The sequence below is a fragment of the Pelobates fuscus genome, chromosome 4 (assembly GCF_036172605.1).
Source record: "Pelobates fuscus isolate aPelFus1 chromosome 4, aPelFus1.pri, whole genome shotgun sequence".
Taxonomy (NCBI): domain Eukaryota; kingdom Metazoa; phylum Chordata; class Amphibia; order Anura; family Pelobatidae; genus Pelobates; species Pelobates fuscus.
This window is the reverse complement of record NC_086320.1, coordinates 338,775,787-338,791,380: the sequence shown is the minus strand read 5'-3', so window position 1 is coordinate 338,791,380 and position 15,594 is coordinate 338,775,787. Positions and strand designations below refer to the sequence as shown.

General features: G+C 37.0%; 1 protein-coding gene across 1 annotated transcript in view; it reads left to right on the top strand.

The window, feature by feature from the left end:
• AKAP9 (A-kinase anchoring protein 9) overlaps nt 1-15,594 on the top strand; it is a 227,508-nt gene that overhangs the window by 117,161 nt on the left and 94,753 nt on the right. The window contains exon 22 of the mRNA XM_063452457.1: nt 6,762-6,967. Coding sequence (XP_063308527.1) covers nt 6,762-6,967 — 206 coding nt within the window. The remainder of the gene's footprint in view (nt 1-6,761; nt 6,968-15,594) is intronic.

The window sequence follows — 15,594 nt, the reverse complement described above, 5'->3', positions numbered from 1 at the left end:
TGAGTCACTTCTTGCTTAATGAATAATCTCCCAGGTACAGAGAGCCTTAGATAGAACCCCCCCCCCCCAAACATTAGCCAATCAACCCTAAGGAATTGGGGAAATGCCACCAAGTTAAAGTTCTGACCAGCTGTTTGTTGAATCCTGGCAGAAATTAGTTCCATAAGTTCAATGCGTTCTGGTTCAGTGACAAAAGAGAGCTCCCCCTGGCTTTCAGGGAGGGATTGTTCCTCAGTGTCCATTGTACCTTCCCTCCAATTAGAGCTCTTCTATACAGGGTAGAAGTAGAGGAAAATGAGGATGGGACTTGACCAGGAGCTGATGCTCATAGCGGGAGTTCCAGACAATTGCAGCTGTGTCCCGCTAAATTCCTAAATAGTCTTTTAGGGAAACATTTATAAATTCAAAGCAGGTATTGCCACATATTGTGTTATTTCAGAAAATGAGCAATTTACCAGGGCCTTATTGTGGGTCACACTTAAGGCCAATAAGTATCAAAGATCAAATTAAATCAATTAAACTAAATTTAGGAGACAGCTCTGGTAATATCCAGATATAAATAACTATAGCAGTAAAATAACAAAGTGGAATGATTTAGAGGGTTAATATATCATTAATGAACACTAATCCTGTTCCAAAGTTGCACTGGTATTCAGTGTCATAATCTGATCTACTTCAGGCAATTAGTACTAAGGTCTGGCTATTTATATGATGCCCCCAAGGCTTCCACCGAAAACCCCATATCTGTAAAATCAAAGTGCCAAACTACATAACCTGCTTAACAAAAAAGAGTGAAAGCTAACTTTTTGCACGACGCGCGTTTCGATGCCAGTGATGCACATTCGTCTAGGGCTGACAAATTACCTTTTCTTAAATAACACGCTATAACAATCCTGCATTAAAGGGACACTACAGGCAACTAATCAAGTTAAGCTTAAATTAAAGCGAATACATTTAAATACCTTTGGTTAGTTTTTTGTTTTTTTTCTTTCAATTCTGTGTAGTTTTCCTACAGTGCTGTAAATTGTTTGCGTTTTTCAGCAGTGTAACCCAGCCTCCTTAGCCACCCCCTCTCAAATGTCAACATGTTCCTGATTCTCAGTCTCTGTAAGAAATGTACCTTTTTCAGCCAATGACAATAGAGGCATGTCTTATCTAGTGTAAGGAATGCTCACAGCACAGACTCCACTGCAGAGACAAGGCTACAGCCCATATGTGCTCCTCTCCCTGTAATGCAAGTAATACATTCTCTTCCAGCCCAAGTCAGCCAACCTCCTTTCCCACTGTTAACCCCTTCTCTGTCATTCCAAGTCATCCAAGCTCACTACCAACTGTTTACCCATTCCCTGCCAGTCCCTATAAGCCAACCTTACTACCCTGCTGACATTTCATGCATCTCATCAAATACTCTGGAGCCATTAAAATAGCCCCAGCTGAAAAAAGGGAAGCCCCAGGTATCCATTGATACCTGGGACTCTCTGGTGTGAGCAGGGATTTAACTCTGCTCACACCAAAGCTGCAGGACGTGTCCGGCATTAAAGCCCATTATAGTTAGGACGTACTGATACATCCTAATGTCCGTAAAGTGTTACAAGTGTTAATGAAACGTATATTTTTTTTATATATTTTATATTTTTATATATATATACGTGTGTGTGTGTGTGTATATATACAGGGAGTGCAGAATTATTAGGCAAATGAGTATTTTGACCACATCATCCTCTTTATGCATGTTGTCTTACTCCAAGCTGTATAAGCTCGAAAGCCTACTACCAATTAAGCATATTAGGTGATGTGCATCTCTGTAATGAGAAGGGGTGTGGTCTAATGACATCAACACCCTATAGCAGGTGTGCATAATTATTAGGCAACTTCCTTTCCTTTGGCAAAATGGGTCAAAAGAAGGACTTGACAGGCTCAGAAAAGTCAAAAATAGTGAGATATCTTGCAGAGGGATGCAGCACTCTTAAAATTGCAAAGCTTCTGAAGCGTGATCATCGAACAATCAAGCGTTTCATTCAAAATAGTCAACAGGGTCGCAAGAAGCGTGTGGAAAAACCAAGGCGCAAAATAACTGCCCATGAACTGAGAAAAGTCAAGCGTGCAGCTGCCAAGATGCCACTTGCCACCAGTTTGCCCATATTTCAGAGCTGCAACATCACTGGAGTGACCAAAAGCACAAGGTGTGCAATACTCAGAGACATGGCCAAGGTAAGAGGCTGAAAGACGACCACCACTGAACAAGACACACAAGCTGAAACGTCAAAACTGGGCCAAGAAATATCTCAAGACTGATTTTTCTAAGGTTTTATGGACTGATGAAATGAGAGTGAGTCTTGATGGGCCAGATGGATGGGCCCGTGGCTGGATTGGTAAAGAGCAGAGAGCTCCAGACGCCAGCAAGGTGGAGGTGGAGTACTGGTTTGGGCTGGTATCATCAAAGATGATAGATGAGCTTGTGGGGCCTTTTCGGGTTGAGGATGGAGTCAAGCTCAACTCCCAGTCCTACTGCCAGTTTCTGGAAGACACCTTCTTCAAGCAGTGGTACAGGAAGAAGTCTGCATCCTTCAAGAAAAACATGATTTTCATGCAGGACAATGCTCCATCACACGCGTCCAAGTACTCCACAGCGTGGCTGGCAAGAAAGGGTATAAAAGAAGAAAATCTAATGACATGGCCTCCTTGTTCACCTGATCTGAACCCCATTGAGAACCTGTGGTCCATCATCAAATGTGAGATTTACAAGGAGGGAAAACAGTACACCTCTCTGAACAGTGTCTGGGAGGCTGTGGTTGCTTCTGCACGCAATGTTGATGGTGAACAGATCAAAACACTGACAGAATCCATGGATGGCAGGCTTTTGAGTGTCCTTGCAAAGAAAGGTGGCTATATTGGTCACTGATTTGTTTTTGTTTTGTTTTTGAATGTCAGAAATGTATATTTGTGAATGTTGAGATGTTATATTGGTTTCACTGGTAAAAATAAATAATTGAAATGGGTATATATTTGTTTTTTGTTAAGTTGCCTAATAATTATGCACAGTAATAGTCACCTGCACACACAGATATCCCCCTAAAATAGCTAAAACTAAAAACAAACTAAAAACTACTTCCAAAAATATTCAGCTTTGATATTAATGAGTTGTTTGGGTTCATTGAGAACATGGTTGTTGTTCAATAATAAAATGAATCCTCAAAAATACAACTTGCCTAATAATTCTGCACTCCCTGTATATATATATATATATATATATATATATATATATATATATATAGAGAGAGAGAGAGAGAGAGAGAGATTGATTGATTTAAAAAAAAATTATTGTCAGACTCTGTTATCTGACCAATTACTGCTCAACCAACTTGCCTGCTGCTCTGAAACCACAGCAGCAGGCAAATTCAGTTGAGAGGCAGTTGGTCAGATAACAGTATAGTCTGACCCAAAATGGCTGTTCGTTCAGGTAAAAAAAAGAAAAAAGTGTAATTTTCACTATAATTGCTATACATTATTGAATAAAATATTGTTAAAGTTCATTGAGTGTTATATACTTTGATGACCAATGTCCTTTAACCCCTTAAGGACACATGACATGTGTGACATGTCATGATTCCCTTTTATTCCAGAAGTTTGGTCCTTAAGGGGTTAAAGCAGCTCTCTTACCCGCCACCCACACCTCCCAATAAATAAATGAATCTTTGATACTGATAAAATCTTTATGAAATGCTCAAAGAGACTGAAAAGGAACTACTTTGTCTTCTAAATTTCCTTCTGCATGACAAAAAGGTGGAGATACATCTATCATGTCGTCAGGTTTGTCGAGCCCCCAGCAGTCACTAGTGATGGCTGTTGGGATAAAAGGCTTTGTCTATGGATGGTCACGTGGGATCCTCTATAGACATCCGTATTATACTCTCAAGCATGCATGATGTCCTGGCAGGTGAAGCTCCAGGATCTGAAGAGGATGCCATGGAAGAAGATGGCAGCAGCCTCAAGGGACAGGCTCAGGTAAGTAAAACACACCTTTCCCTGCACCCCACGGCCACCTCACTGCAAGCATGCAAGGCACCATCAGGGACCTTTACAAAACATGTAAAGACCCCAGAAGGTGACCGAGACGGTTTAAGATCTATTGCCAAGATATAGTCAATGTAGGGTAATGGCGTTGCTTGTCGTCATGGTACTGTAGGGATTAAACCTGGCTGTTACAATGCTAACGTAAACTTGGAAATTATAAGTAAGCGTTGTCACTGACAAAGACTAACATTATAGTTCTTTAAATCTCCTATTCCTATGTGAGAAAGTGAAGTTTTTCAAGGTTAGTATCAACTGTGCATCATACCTCCATCTTCAGCTCTAGCTAAAGTTAAGAGGGATCAGAATTTGTGGAATGCAATTATTACAAGAACCAACATGTTGTGTTTTGTGAACAAGTAGTGTCATGTATTGTATTAAATATTTAGCAACAGTTGTGGTTAATAGATTATTTAGTTTTTTTTAGTATTAACAGATTAACTGCTTTTCATAACACAGAGCATTAATGGATTAATGTAAATCCTAGTTGCTTTACGTGGATTTTTCCTTCTGTTAATGGCAAACTAAAATGTCAACTGAAAAGCTGATAGGTGAACTACAAGTGAGATGTAAACGGCATTAAAGGAACACTATAGTTTCAGGATTACAAACATATATTCCTGACACTAAAGTATTCCATGTTTTCCTGACAATAGAGTCCCTCTGATCTCAGGCTTTAGTGTCAGGAACACATGGAATACTTTAGTGTCAATCTTGATGATCTCAGCCAATCAAATGCTTTCCAAAGGAAAACATTGGGAGGCTATTGCGCATGCGTGGCAAAATGCTGTGCTGCGCTAGTCAGCAGCTCCTCATAGTGATGCATTGAAACAATGCATCTCTATGGGGAACATTTAGCACGCGGTCCCCATAGGAAACATCTCTAGTGGCCGACTGAGTGACTGGCACTAGAGGTGTTACTAGGCAGCTACGTAAACACAGCCTTTTCTTGAAAAGGCTGTGTTTACATTGGACAGCCTATGGTCAGGCTGCATTAAGCTGTAGTGCTTCTGGTGACTATAGTGTCCCTTTAAAACTTTTTAAATATGTTGGGACAGCTCCAGGGCTCTCCTGGCACCATAACCAGTACAGTAGAATGCTGTAGTGGTGATGGTTCTTGAAGTGTTATTTTAAAAACCACAATACTATATTCATTTATTTTCTTTGCAGTCTTTTCAAATGTTGAGAAACATTTCTAAAATTAGATTGGGTATTAATGCAAACCTCTGCCACCTACATATACATTTTAGTACTAAGGGGGATTTTTAATTGATTCGTATTATTATAATGGCTAATAGCTATAATGGGAATGGAAATTTTACATCTCTATTAAAGGTTATGTAGTATACATAAGATAATATATGATAACCACAAGAGAAAACCTACTTAAATACAACTCGTGGCACATAGAATGAATGAGTGAGGTTTTACACAAATACGTTATACCTTGCTTTGCTTCTAAATGTGTATTGCAGCCACGTGGACGTATTGACTTCTCATGCAAACCTGCCTCTAGGTGTCAGTAAAACCCCACACTGTCAGCATGTGGTTGTATTGAAGAATATTTGCACAACATATAGCTGCTTTGGCTAACCTTATTTCCCTATCAACCATATTTAGAATAATACACAGCCAGACTGACTATTAAATGCAACAGAAAAATCGCATTAATAAAAAGTCCCCCCCCCCCCCCCCCCCTTAATAAAGAATTTAACTTGATTAAAAATCAGCTGAAGTCATGTCCCAGATATGGGACAAGCCATCCTTTGATATTTAAGATATTATTAAATAGTTATTTTGTTTATGGTCTTGATTTAATTTTTTTGGATAACCTTTTAAAATGATGTAATATATTGAAAAAAATATTTTGTATATATTGATATATTTTTGTAAATATGATATATTTTTGAAATTTTAATATTTTAAAGAAAAAAAAAAGAAACCTGTAAAAGTTGATATAAAACATTTAAATAGAGGCCTGTGTTGTATGTTTCTATGTTATAGCCAAGTTTTTCCATTTGGAGCATTTTGAGTAATTTTTTTTAATCAGTGAAATCATTTGGGGATAAAATCATTATGGTAAATTGTTTATTAACCTAAATAGTACATGGCTCGAAAAGTGCTTTGGATTGTTATTTGTGTTGGAACTCTGTTAATCATATACCTTTTGTTAGCATTCCTGATTTTATTATTTACATGTTTGTGAACATTTTTGAGAGCAAATTGGAAAGTTTTTGCAAAAAAGAATTCAATCTGACACACTGAAGTTCTTGTAGAATGATTTAGATTTGTATGAAGCTGTATCAATCATATCTTATAATGTTTGAAATCCCTGAACTAGAACAAATGTTTGTATGTGTTTAACTGTGTGTTAATCAGATATGTGGGCAAAGTGCAGAGACACACTTCAAATAAATAGAATTTTCTAGCAAATTAACAAAGCCTTCTTGAAAACCAAAAAAGTGTAGAATGGACACTTATCTGATTTTTACAATTATGCTATATAAATTGTTTGGGCCCCTGCCAAACCAGTGCTCAATGCTATCTATATATTCTTCAACCCATTACTGTCCTGTTGCAGTACCTATACTACCGCTACACTACACTATACTACACGTCCACTAGCCGTTGTAAGTGCTGGTTTCACATTCTCACATTAAAAATACATCTTATATTATTTTTTTAAATAGGTTCTGTGAGTGACTTTGCTGAAGAGAAGATTACACCCATCTGGTCGGGAGAGGAGGTCTCTGAATTATCCCAGCAACTCACAGGAGAAGAATTTGTGGGAATAGATATAAATCCTGAAGATGAAGGTTGCATGCTTAATATTGTCACTCGACTCCAAGGAGCTGTAGAAAAACTGTTAGAGGTCATCAATGATACTAGCAACCAGGTACGCAAATTACAAATGTTTATTTGTTTACGTGTATCCATTTTAGTACAGGTAGAATTGTTTGATGTAAATAGGAGTTAAAGGAATCCATTTCTAATCATTGACCAAGAAGCAGGAGATGCTCTTTAACGCTGCTATCAGTGGAACATTGAATGTATCCGTAAAAGAACCTGTTTCTGTAAATGTTTAGTGATGGGGCTTATTGTACAAACTATGGACTTATATCCCTGCTTCATCCTTTCGTCCTCTGATCCTTTGGGGTTGTAGGGAGTGATAACATTAATGATAGGCCCTAGGCATCCCCAGTCACTGACCTATAATATTTAATATTGTACATTACAGTAATTACATAGTGCCACTCTCTTAATGTATAGTGGTCAGGAAGTCCCCTGGTCACATAGAGTATTGTAAATCAAAAATACCTACATCGATAAATAAATATTACTTCCATCAGTGTTTAATAGGGACATGGATACTATGCTAAGATTTTTTATTTTTCTGTTGCCCTGGGGGTGTATTATGCGGACTGTAGCCATATATGCTTGGTATTTGCTGTGTAGGGATTTCCTGAAACATGTTGAGGGAGCTTCTCCGCAGTTATTGGCTGATACATGTTTTTACAAAGTTTTCATACATCCGCTCCCATTTTGCACATTTGCTGTTATCTCCCAGAAACTCGCCAGTTAGTGGATGATTTGAATTCCCTAATCCAACATTCAAAGAAACTATTTGGAAGACTTAAAACCACTAAGATTGGTGATCTGTTATGGCCTGTTTACAGAGCATCAAGGATCTTGAGATTTTAATCTTGCAATTGATATGCATTGTCAAACTTACATTTGTGAAAATTAGAAATTGGTTTCTTTTTTAAAATTAAATGCACCATATTAATTTTCTCAAACAATGTTTTTAATGGTAACATTGTTAGGATGCCTGTCTATTTTTATCTCACCAACACTCCTCGCAAGGGGCCTTGAACATCTCATGCAACATGTTGCTCTAAGTAGGCATTAGCTATAAATTGCCTTTAAAGTTACTGAAATAGTATGTCCTTCTAAATGATTAGATCACTAAATACTTAATTAGAGCAAATCTATGTAAAAAAGAGGAACAAAGAAACTGCAGTATAAAAAAATCAAAACTTACAATCAGAAATAACTCAAGGAAATCCGATGAAGAAAATTTAACTTCTGTGCAGCTAGTTCATAAAGCCACCATTGCTCCCATAGTGGTGTGTGTGTTTGTGTATCTATATATATATATATATATAATATATAATATATAATATATATATATATATATATATATATATATATATATATATATATATATATATATATAAAATACACACACATGTTCCAGCGCACTCACTTATCATATTAATCACAAACCTAAGTGAGGTTTGCTTTATTCGTTATCCACTAAATTGTAAATAAATTCAAACGCTTCCATCTTGATAAAGACCACTTGACGGTCGAAACGTTGATTCATTTTTTTGCTTATGGTTTAATATAATATTTGTTTCAAATCCTGTGAGTGCTCTAATTTTTTCTGGTTTTATATCTGTGCACTGAGAACGCACCCTGGTTAGTTTTCTGATTTTGGCTTGAAGTTATATGGGAAGAGTGACAGAACTCTGGATTTTTATACATATATATATATATATATATATATATATATATATATATATATATATATATATAATATTTTTTAGAGGAATTGGATCAAATGAATGAAGGGAATAGGGCAGCAGTTTTTCTTCTATGAGCAATCTAAACACCACAACCGTTAATGTTGTTATTTTGCTAGTTGGCGGAAATCACCATTCCTGGGTGTTGGGTAAAACTGGTTTCAAGCTGTTTGATCAAACGCCTCCATGGCACAGCCACTCGCCATGTTACTAATGTGAACGTTTCACTATGTCAGCCTATCATTACTGTACAAATAAGGAAGAAATTGATATTGCCAATGTGAAAGTGGAACTTCCACATTAACTATACAGCAAGTGAGGGCAAGGCTGCAGGTATTTGAGAGACCCCATTTTTTCATGGAATTCACGGGGTGGCAAATACAGAGTAATAGTCCTGTAACCATTTCATTGGCGTGTAGTTGTTATAGTTCTTAAACCTCCCCTTATGTATTTGATTAGCAGACTATGTTTAAGAAATGGAAGCCAAATGCAAGTGCAAATATGGCTAAAATAACCAAATTTGTCTAATATATGAAAAGAAAAAATTGGTTTTGCATAACAGACTTTTTAACAGGGTTGTTATCTAAAGTGAAAATTCAAAGTGATTTCAAAGTGTATTTCACATTTAAGGCCAAGGCAACCAAACTGAAAGCATAGCTGACTTAGAGAATTGTTCTAGTTTGGCTTTTTTCCCCTTAAATATGAAATTCACTTTGAGTTCTCGCTTTAGTAAAAACAAAAAACCTGAAAGTTAGAACAGAAAATTTGGACAACTGAATTATTTCCTCATAGAGCCTTAAATGCTAACCACGCAAAAAAATTTTGTTTTTGTATGTTTTTATAATTGTGTTGGTGTCTCTTTGACGTTGTTGTGTAATATATCTGCTTCTCTTTTGTTCTTAGTTAAGACTGTGGAATAATATTTTCCCAATGTTTCAGGGTAGTAATTATCATAATGAGATTGTAATTACCAAGCAGGTACCACCACTGCCATGCAAATTGTGGCTACCACACTCATAATGTATAAAATACATGAATTACTTTGGTTTAGGAAGCAGCCCATATTTTCCAGTCCAGCTTGAGAATATAAAATACAGTATGACATAAATCCATTAAGAGCAGTGACAGGTCCTCATTCCCTCACCACAGAACAACCTAATGCAGAGCTGGGGTAAGAAAAAGAGAAAAACCTTCCCTCTCCTGCACTTCCGTCTTCTACTTTGCAGCCCCGTGATGCCTCTCGGGCGCATCATAAAATCCATACAAGCAAATAAACGCTCTGTTTTTTTCTGTAGCAGAGTCAAAGCATGTATGCGACCTGTGTAAACCAATGCAGTTAAGTTATTTACATCCTTTGCTTTGTGCCGCCTAACATTTATTTTAAAATAAATTAAACAATAATAATTTCAAAAATGTATTTTAAAAAATGGTAGCTGAACCAATAACCAACATTTTCAGGCTTAACATTTCAAAATCTATGTTACTTGCCACTGCAAACCTTGGACAGTCCATGGCATATTCATCAGGCATGAATTCTACCTACCACCACCAGGGGTGAATTTTCACTTGCATCATGACTAGTAGAGAGTGGAAATAAAAAGCCTTGATTAGCTATGAGTAGGCTAAAAGTACATAACAGATCCTTTTTGGTTTATAAATATTATAAGTTAAACAAAAAGAAGGCTAGTTCAGCTGACATTCTAAACGTAACTATTCTTTTCTGAATGGCTTTCTTCCGGTTTGTTTAGCTTTTGCATGTGATATAACAGGGTGTTTCCTGAATAGTCAGCTGTGGAAACCTACTTTTGTTTAATAATGCAATATATTATTTTTAAACAAATTCACAAAGTGATCTGTGCTAAATAGGCGCTTAAAACAATTTCCAAAAGTGTAGCAGCTCACACACACAAATAGGAACCCTCCAATCCTATTGAAACATAATCAAACAGGTGCACTATATACATAAACAATATGCAACAGTGCCCGTGCGTAGCGCTTAATAATAGTCACTTACTCCCCAGCTGTTTTCTTTAGGGGTATGTAAGATATTCGGGTATTCTTTACTTTGAATGCAGTATGCTCCTCAAAAAAAGCAAAGAGAAAACAGGGAAAACTCGCCCTGGTGTTGAAATCCTTATGATAATTGTGTATAAAATCAAATAAAGGTGAAGATTGCTTCTCACCTGGATCAGAGCCTGTAACCTGGCTCTGAGTGTAATAGCCTGTGAGTCCTTTTAATGGGATGACTCCTTCCCTCTTTAGCAGGATAGAAGATGTACCAGGTGTATGTTAAACATTAAAACTTTTATTCTACAAATTGTTAAAATCTTAAAATACATACATAACACTGGTATCAGTCCAAAACGCGTTTCGCCGATTCCTCTCGGCTTTATCAATTGGTATTTTTAATGTGTTATAAGTATAAATAAAGATTTATTTTCAAAAACATATGAAATGCTTGCTGTAACTTTTCCAGAAATTAAATTATGATTTAGCTATGATATATACAATTCCTTGCCAGATTGTAGTTATTAGTACAATACATAATTGTTTATACCATAAATAGTTACATAGTTACTTAGCTGAAAAGAGACTTGCGTCCATCAAGTTCAGCTTTCCTCACATCTGTTTTTTGCTGTTGATCCAAAAGAAGGCAAACAAAACAATTTGAAGCACTTCCAATTTTGCAACAAAGTAGGGGAAAAAATCCTTCTTGACCCCAGAATGGCAGTCAGATTTATCCTTGGATCAAGAAGCTATTTGAACATCTGTATGGACTCTGATAAAACCACTTCTTCAGGCAGAGAATTCCACATCCTTATTGTTTTCTTTGCCTTAGATGAAATCTTCTTCCAGTCTAAACGCATGACCTTGTGTCCTATGTAAAGTCCGGTTTGTGAATACATTTCCACACAATGGTTTGTATTGGCCCCAGACATATTTGTATAATGTTATCATATCCCCTCTCAGGCGACGTTTACATAAAGATGTTTACATTTGTTAACCTTTCTTCATAGCTGATATGTTCCATTCCTTTGATTAATTTTGTAGCCCGCCTCTGCACCTTTTCTAGTGTCATAATATCCTTCTTTAGAACAGGTGCCCAAAATTGCACAGCATATTCAATATGTGGTCTTACCAGTGATTTATAAAGAGGCAAAATGATATTCTCATCCCGAGAATGAATGCCCCTTTTCATGCATGACAATACCTTACTTGAATTAACCACTGCTCATTGACATTGCACATTGTTGCATAGTTTGTTGTCTATAACAATTCCCAAGTCCCTTTCGTGTGTTGTTATCCCTAATTTGCTTTCATTAAGGGTATATGTTGCTTGTGCATTCTTTACGCCAAAGTGCATAACTTTGCATTTTTCAACATTAAATTTAATCTGCCATTTGAGTGCCCAGTCTATCTAAATCCCTCTGCAGCAAAGTAATATCTTGCTCACATTGTATTACTTTACAGAATTTTTGTGTCATCTGCAAACACTGAAACATGACTTTCAATGCTTTTTTCCCAAGATCATTTATAAACATGTTAAAGGGAGGAGGGGGGCGGGCAAAGACCGCGAGCTGAGCTGTCACTCAGCTCAGCTCGTGGCCGCGCACACCTCGCGCATGTGCGGTAGTGCGCTCAGCACTTCAAAGGGCGGCATGAATGCCGCCCTCTGAAGTATGTGCGCATGTGCGGTGAAGCCGCGCATGCGCACAAGGGAGCAATGACGCTTCCAAATGGAAGCGTCTGATTGCTCCCTGCTCGCGCCCGCCTATTTCGTCATTTTGACTAAATAGGGGGTGCGGCTTTCACGAGGCTCCCGGCGCTGGAATGAGGTGAGTAAAATCACCTCCCTGGAGAGTCCCTTTAAATAGAAGGGGTCCCAAAACAGAACCCTGAGGGACACCACTTGCTACCTCTGTCCAGCTTTAAAATTTACCATTAATGACAACTCTTTGTACTCTATTTTTCCAAGAACAAGAATTTTCTTCTAGAATGATTTCTTTGAGTTTAAACACTGATCTATTGTGTGGAACTGTATCAAATGCCTTGGCAAAATCCAAATAGATCACATCCACTGCAACACCCTGATCTATACTTCTACTTACTTCTTCGTAGAATGCAATCAAGTTAGTTTGACATGACCTGTGCTTCATAAAACCATGCAGATTTTTGCTGATAACCATGTTCTACTCAATGAATTCCTGAATATTATCCCTTAATAACCTTTCAAATACTTTTCCAGCCACAGAAGTTAAGCTCACATGTCTATAATTTGCAGGCACGGATTTTTTTGTTTTTGTTTTTTTAGTTTATTTCAAAGGATAGTATATTGTGATAACTATTTCCCAAGTACTCACCTACTTGAATGTTGGTCAAAATATCGTTGTTTGTTAGAGCCAGGTCCACTTTGCTGAGCTATTAGACCATCCGTCCCAATTAATGTCCGGGTAACTAAAATCTCCAATAATTAACGTAACCCAGATTTGCAGCTTTCTCAATTTGCTCACACAGCTGTTGTTCCTCGTCAATATTAACATTAGGTGGTTTATAACATATTCCAACCATAGTTGATTTCCCTTCTCATGACATACAAAATACCCCACCACCTTTCCTGTTTTTTTTCTGTCCTTCCTAAATAGCGTGTACCCATTTAAGTTAACTGCCCAGTCATGTGTCTCATCCCACCATGTTTTAGTTATGCCTATTATGTCATTTTGTTTAGTGTATGCTATTGCCTCTAGTTCCCCCATTTTGTTATTTAGGCTCCTTGCATTAGTAAGCAATAACTTTCTGTTTTGGTTATTATTTATTTTTCTTTGACTGTCTGACAGTCTTTAAGGTGTAATATTACAGTTGAATAACCTGCATTGAGCTCACTGTTGTTGTGGCATTTAAGGATCTTCTCAAAGTTCAATTCACCTACTTCCACCCATCCTGTCTGGAAGGACACACTTAACAGTGATATATTTCTAAAACTTGCTTTTTTTTTTCCATGTATGCAATGGGTTAGCTAATAATGAATACACCTTCATAGATATTATGAAAGTTAGTCATCTAACTACCCGAGCTAGATTAAAGGATTACTATAATCCTATTGAGAGGGGAGGACCTTTCCAGTGTAATATGCCCTACTATGCACTGTGGGGAATATCCCTCTTTTCAATGTGTAGCAAAACCTGAAATAAAAAAAGTTTTACTTACCTTGAAACCAGCACCGGGAAAAGCTTCCAGCTCTGCCCCCTCTGACATCACTGCGCACACGCACTCAAGGCTGGCGAGTTTTTTTTTTTTCTTGTTTGTGTTTTTTTTTTAAACCAGTGAATACAGAAGCTTGCTTCCCCGCGCTCTGTCTGTGAGCGGGGAAGGAATATTCACATCTGTTGTCAGCATGCCGTGTGTGATGACATCAGATGTAATTTATGCACAGAATTGACATTAGGCAGCCCGGAACAGAGTTCCAGGTTGCCAAGTCATGTGTGCTGGGGTGCAACCAGTCCCAGCCCGCAATTACAAATATCTTACTATGTTGTGCAGTGTTTCTAGTAGAAACACTGCACATACTGACTCCTATCACCATCACCACTTCAAGTCGCTGAAGTGGTTATGGTGGTTGTAATAACCCTTTTATGCTGTCATGTACTATTCATATCTTGCAACATCATAAGTACATTTACATGGTCCATGTTATTTGCAAATGTATTTATTTTTTGTTTTTGTTTTGGTGGTGGTGTTTTTTTTTGTTTTTTTTGTATTTGCTTTAATGCTTATTTTATTTATTTTACCCCAACATTTTCAGACCAGCCTGTAACAAAAAAAAACACATGGTTGTAATGCAACCTGTGTTACTTTTGTCCTATCCACTTCAACGTAAACTAGCTGTGGAACATTTTAAATAGTGTTTACTCGCTTGAGTAATCCCATGGCCTCTGTGAGAAAGAATTTTAATGATTCGTTGTGCTTGGCAAATCAGTATCTGTTTTCATAACATTTAAGCATCAATTATGTTTAGTGATTAACATTGCAATTGTCCTTTTATTTGGTAAACCTTCAGCTACTTTAGTCCTTTTCATATTTACATAGCAAAAGCCCCAGGTTGTATTTTAAAAAGACAGCAACCAAATAGAACGGTCTTCAATTTGTCTTAAAAAAACATACATCTAACACTTTGAATTGCAGAGAGAAATTACTCCGCAACGTACACTTTCAGTTTAATTTTATTTTTCTTTCTTTTGTTTTACACTAATCTAGTCATAAACAGTATTACAATCCAGTGATAATTTTATGTGTAGCAATAATAACATCCACCACCTTGACCCACCTTTCCTTGCATGTTCCACTTGTTTTCCCATGTATTTATTCCCTCCGAGGCTGTCCTTTCTCTCAACAAACAAAAGAACTGGAACGTTGAGCTTTGGCTTGCACAAGTTAAGATTTACTAATGAACCCAACCCCAGATCCACAGTAAGGATAAAGGGCAGAATTTCTTATCATTGTCTGATTCTATGTTTTTCATGGCTTTAATCCAGGAGAGGTTTTTTTTTAATGAATATTACATCATGTCATGTATTGTGGTCTAACAAGAGATTGGAATCTTTAAAAGGTTCATTGTCTGACAAGCACCTAGGATCTATAATCTGGTCACTGTCTCACAAGTACACTTTTTAAATAAATAGAGAATTCTCTGTAAATTGTGTCTGAGAAAAGAGATGAACACATATAGGGAACACAGATCTAGAATCCCAAGTCCTACATACATGCTTTCTATGCTACTTATTTCCTATTAAAATCTACCCAGTTAATACATAAAACCATATTTTATTCTGCCAAATTATGTTTGTTTCCTTTTTATTAAGATCAGAATTCTGTGTGTTGTTTGTATATTTACCTTGAGACATTCTATGTAGTTTAACTTGTGATGGAACTTTAATTTGGC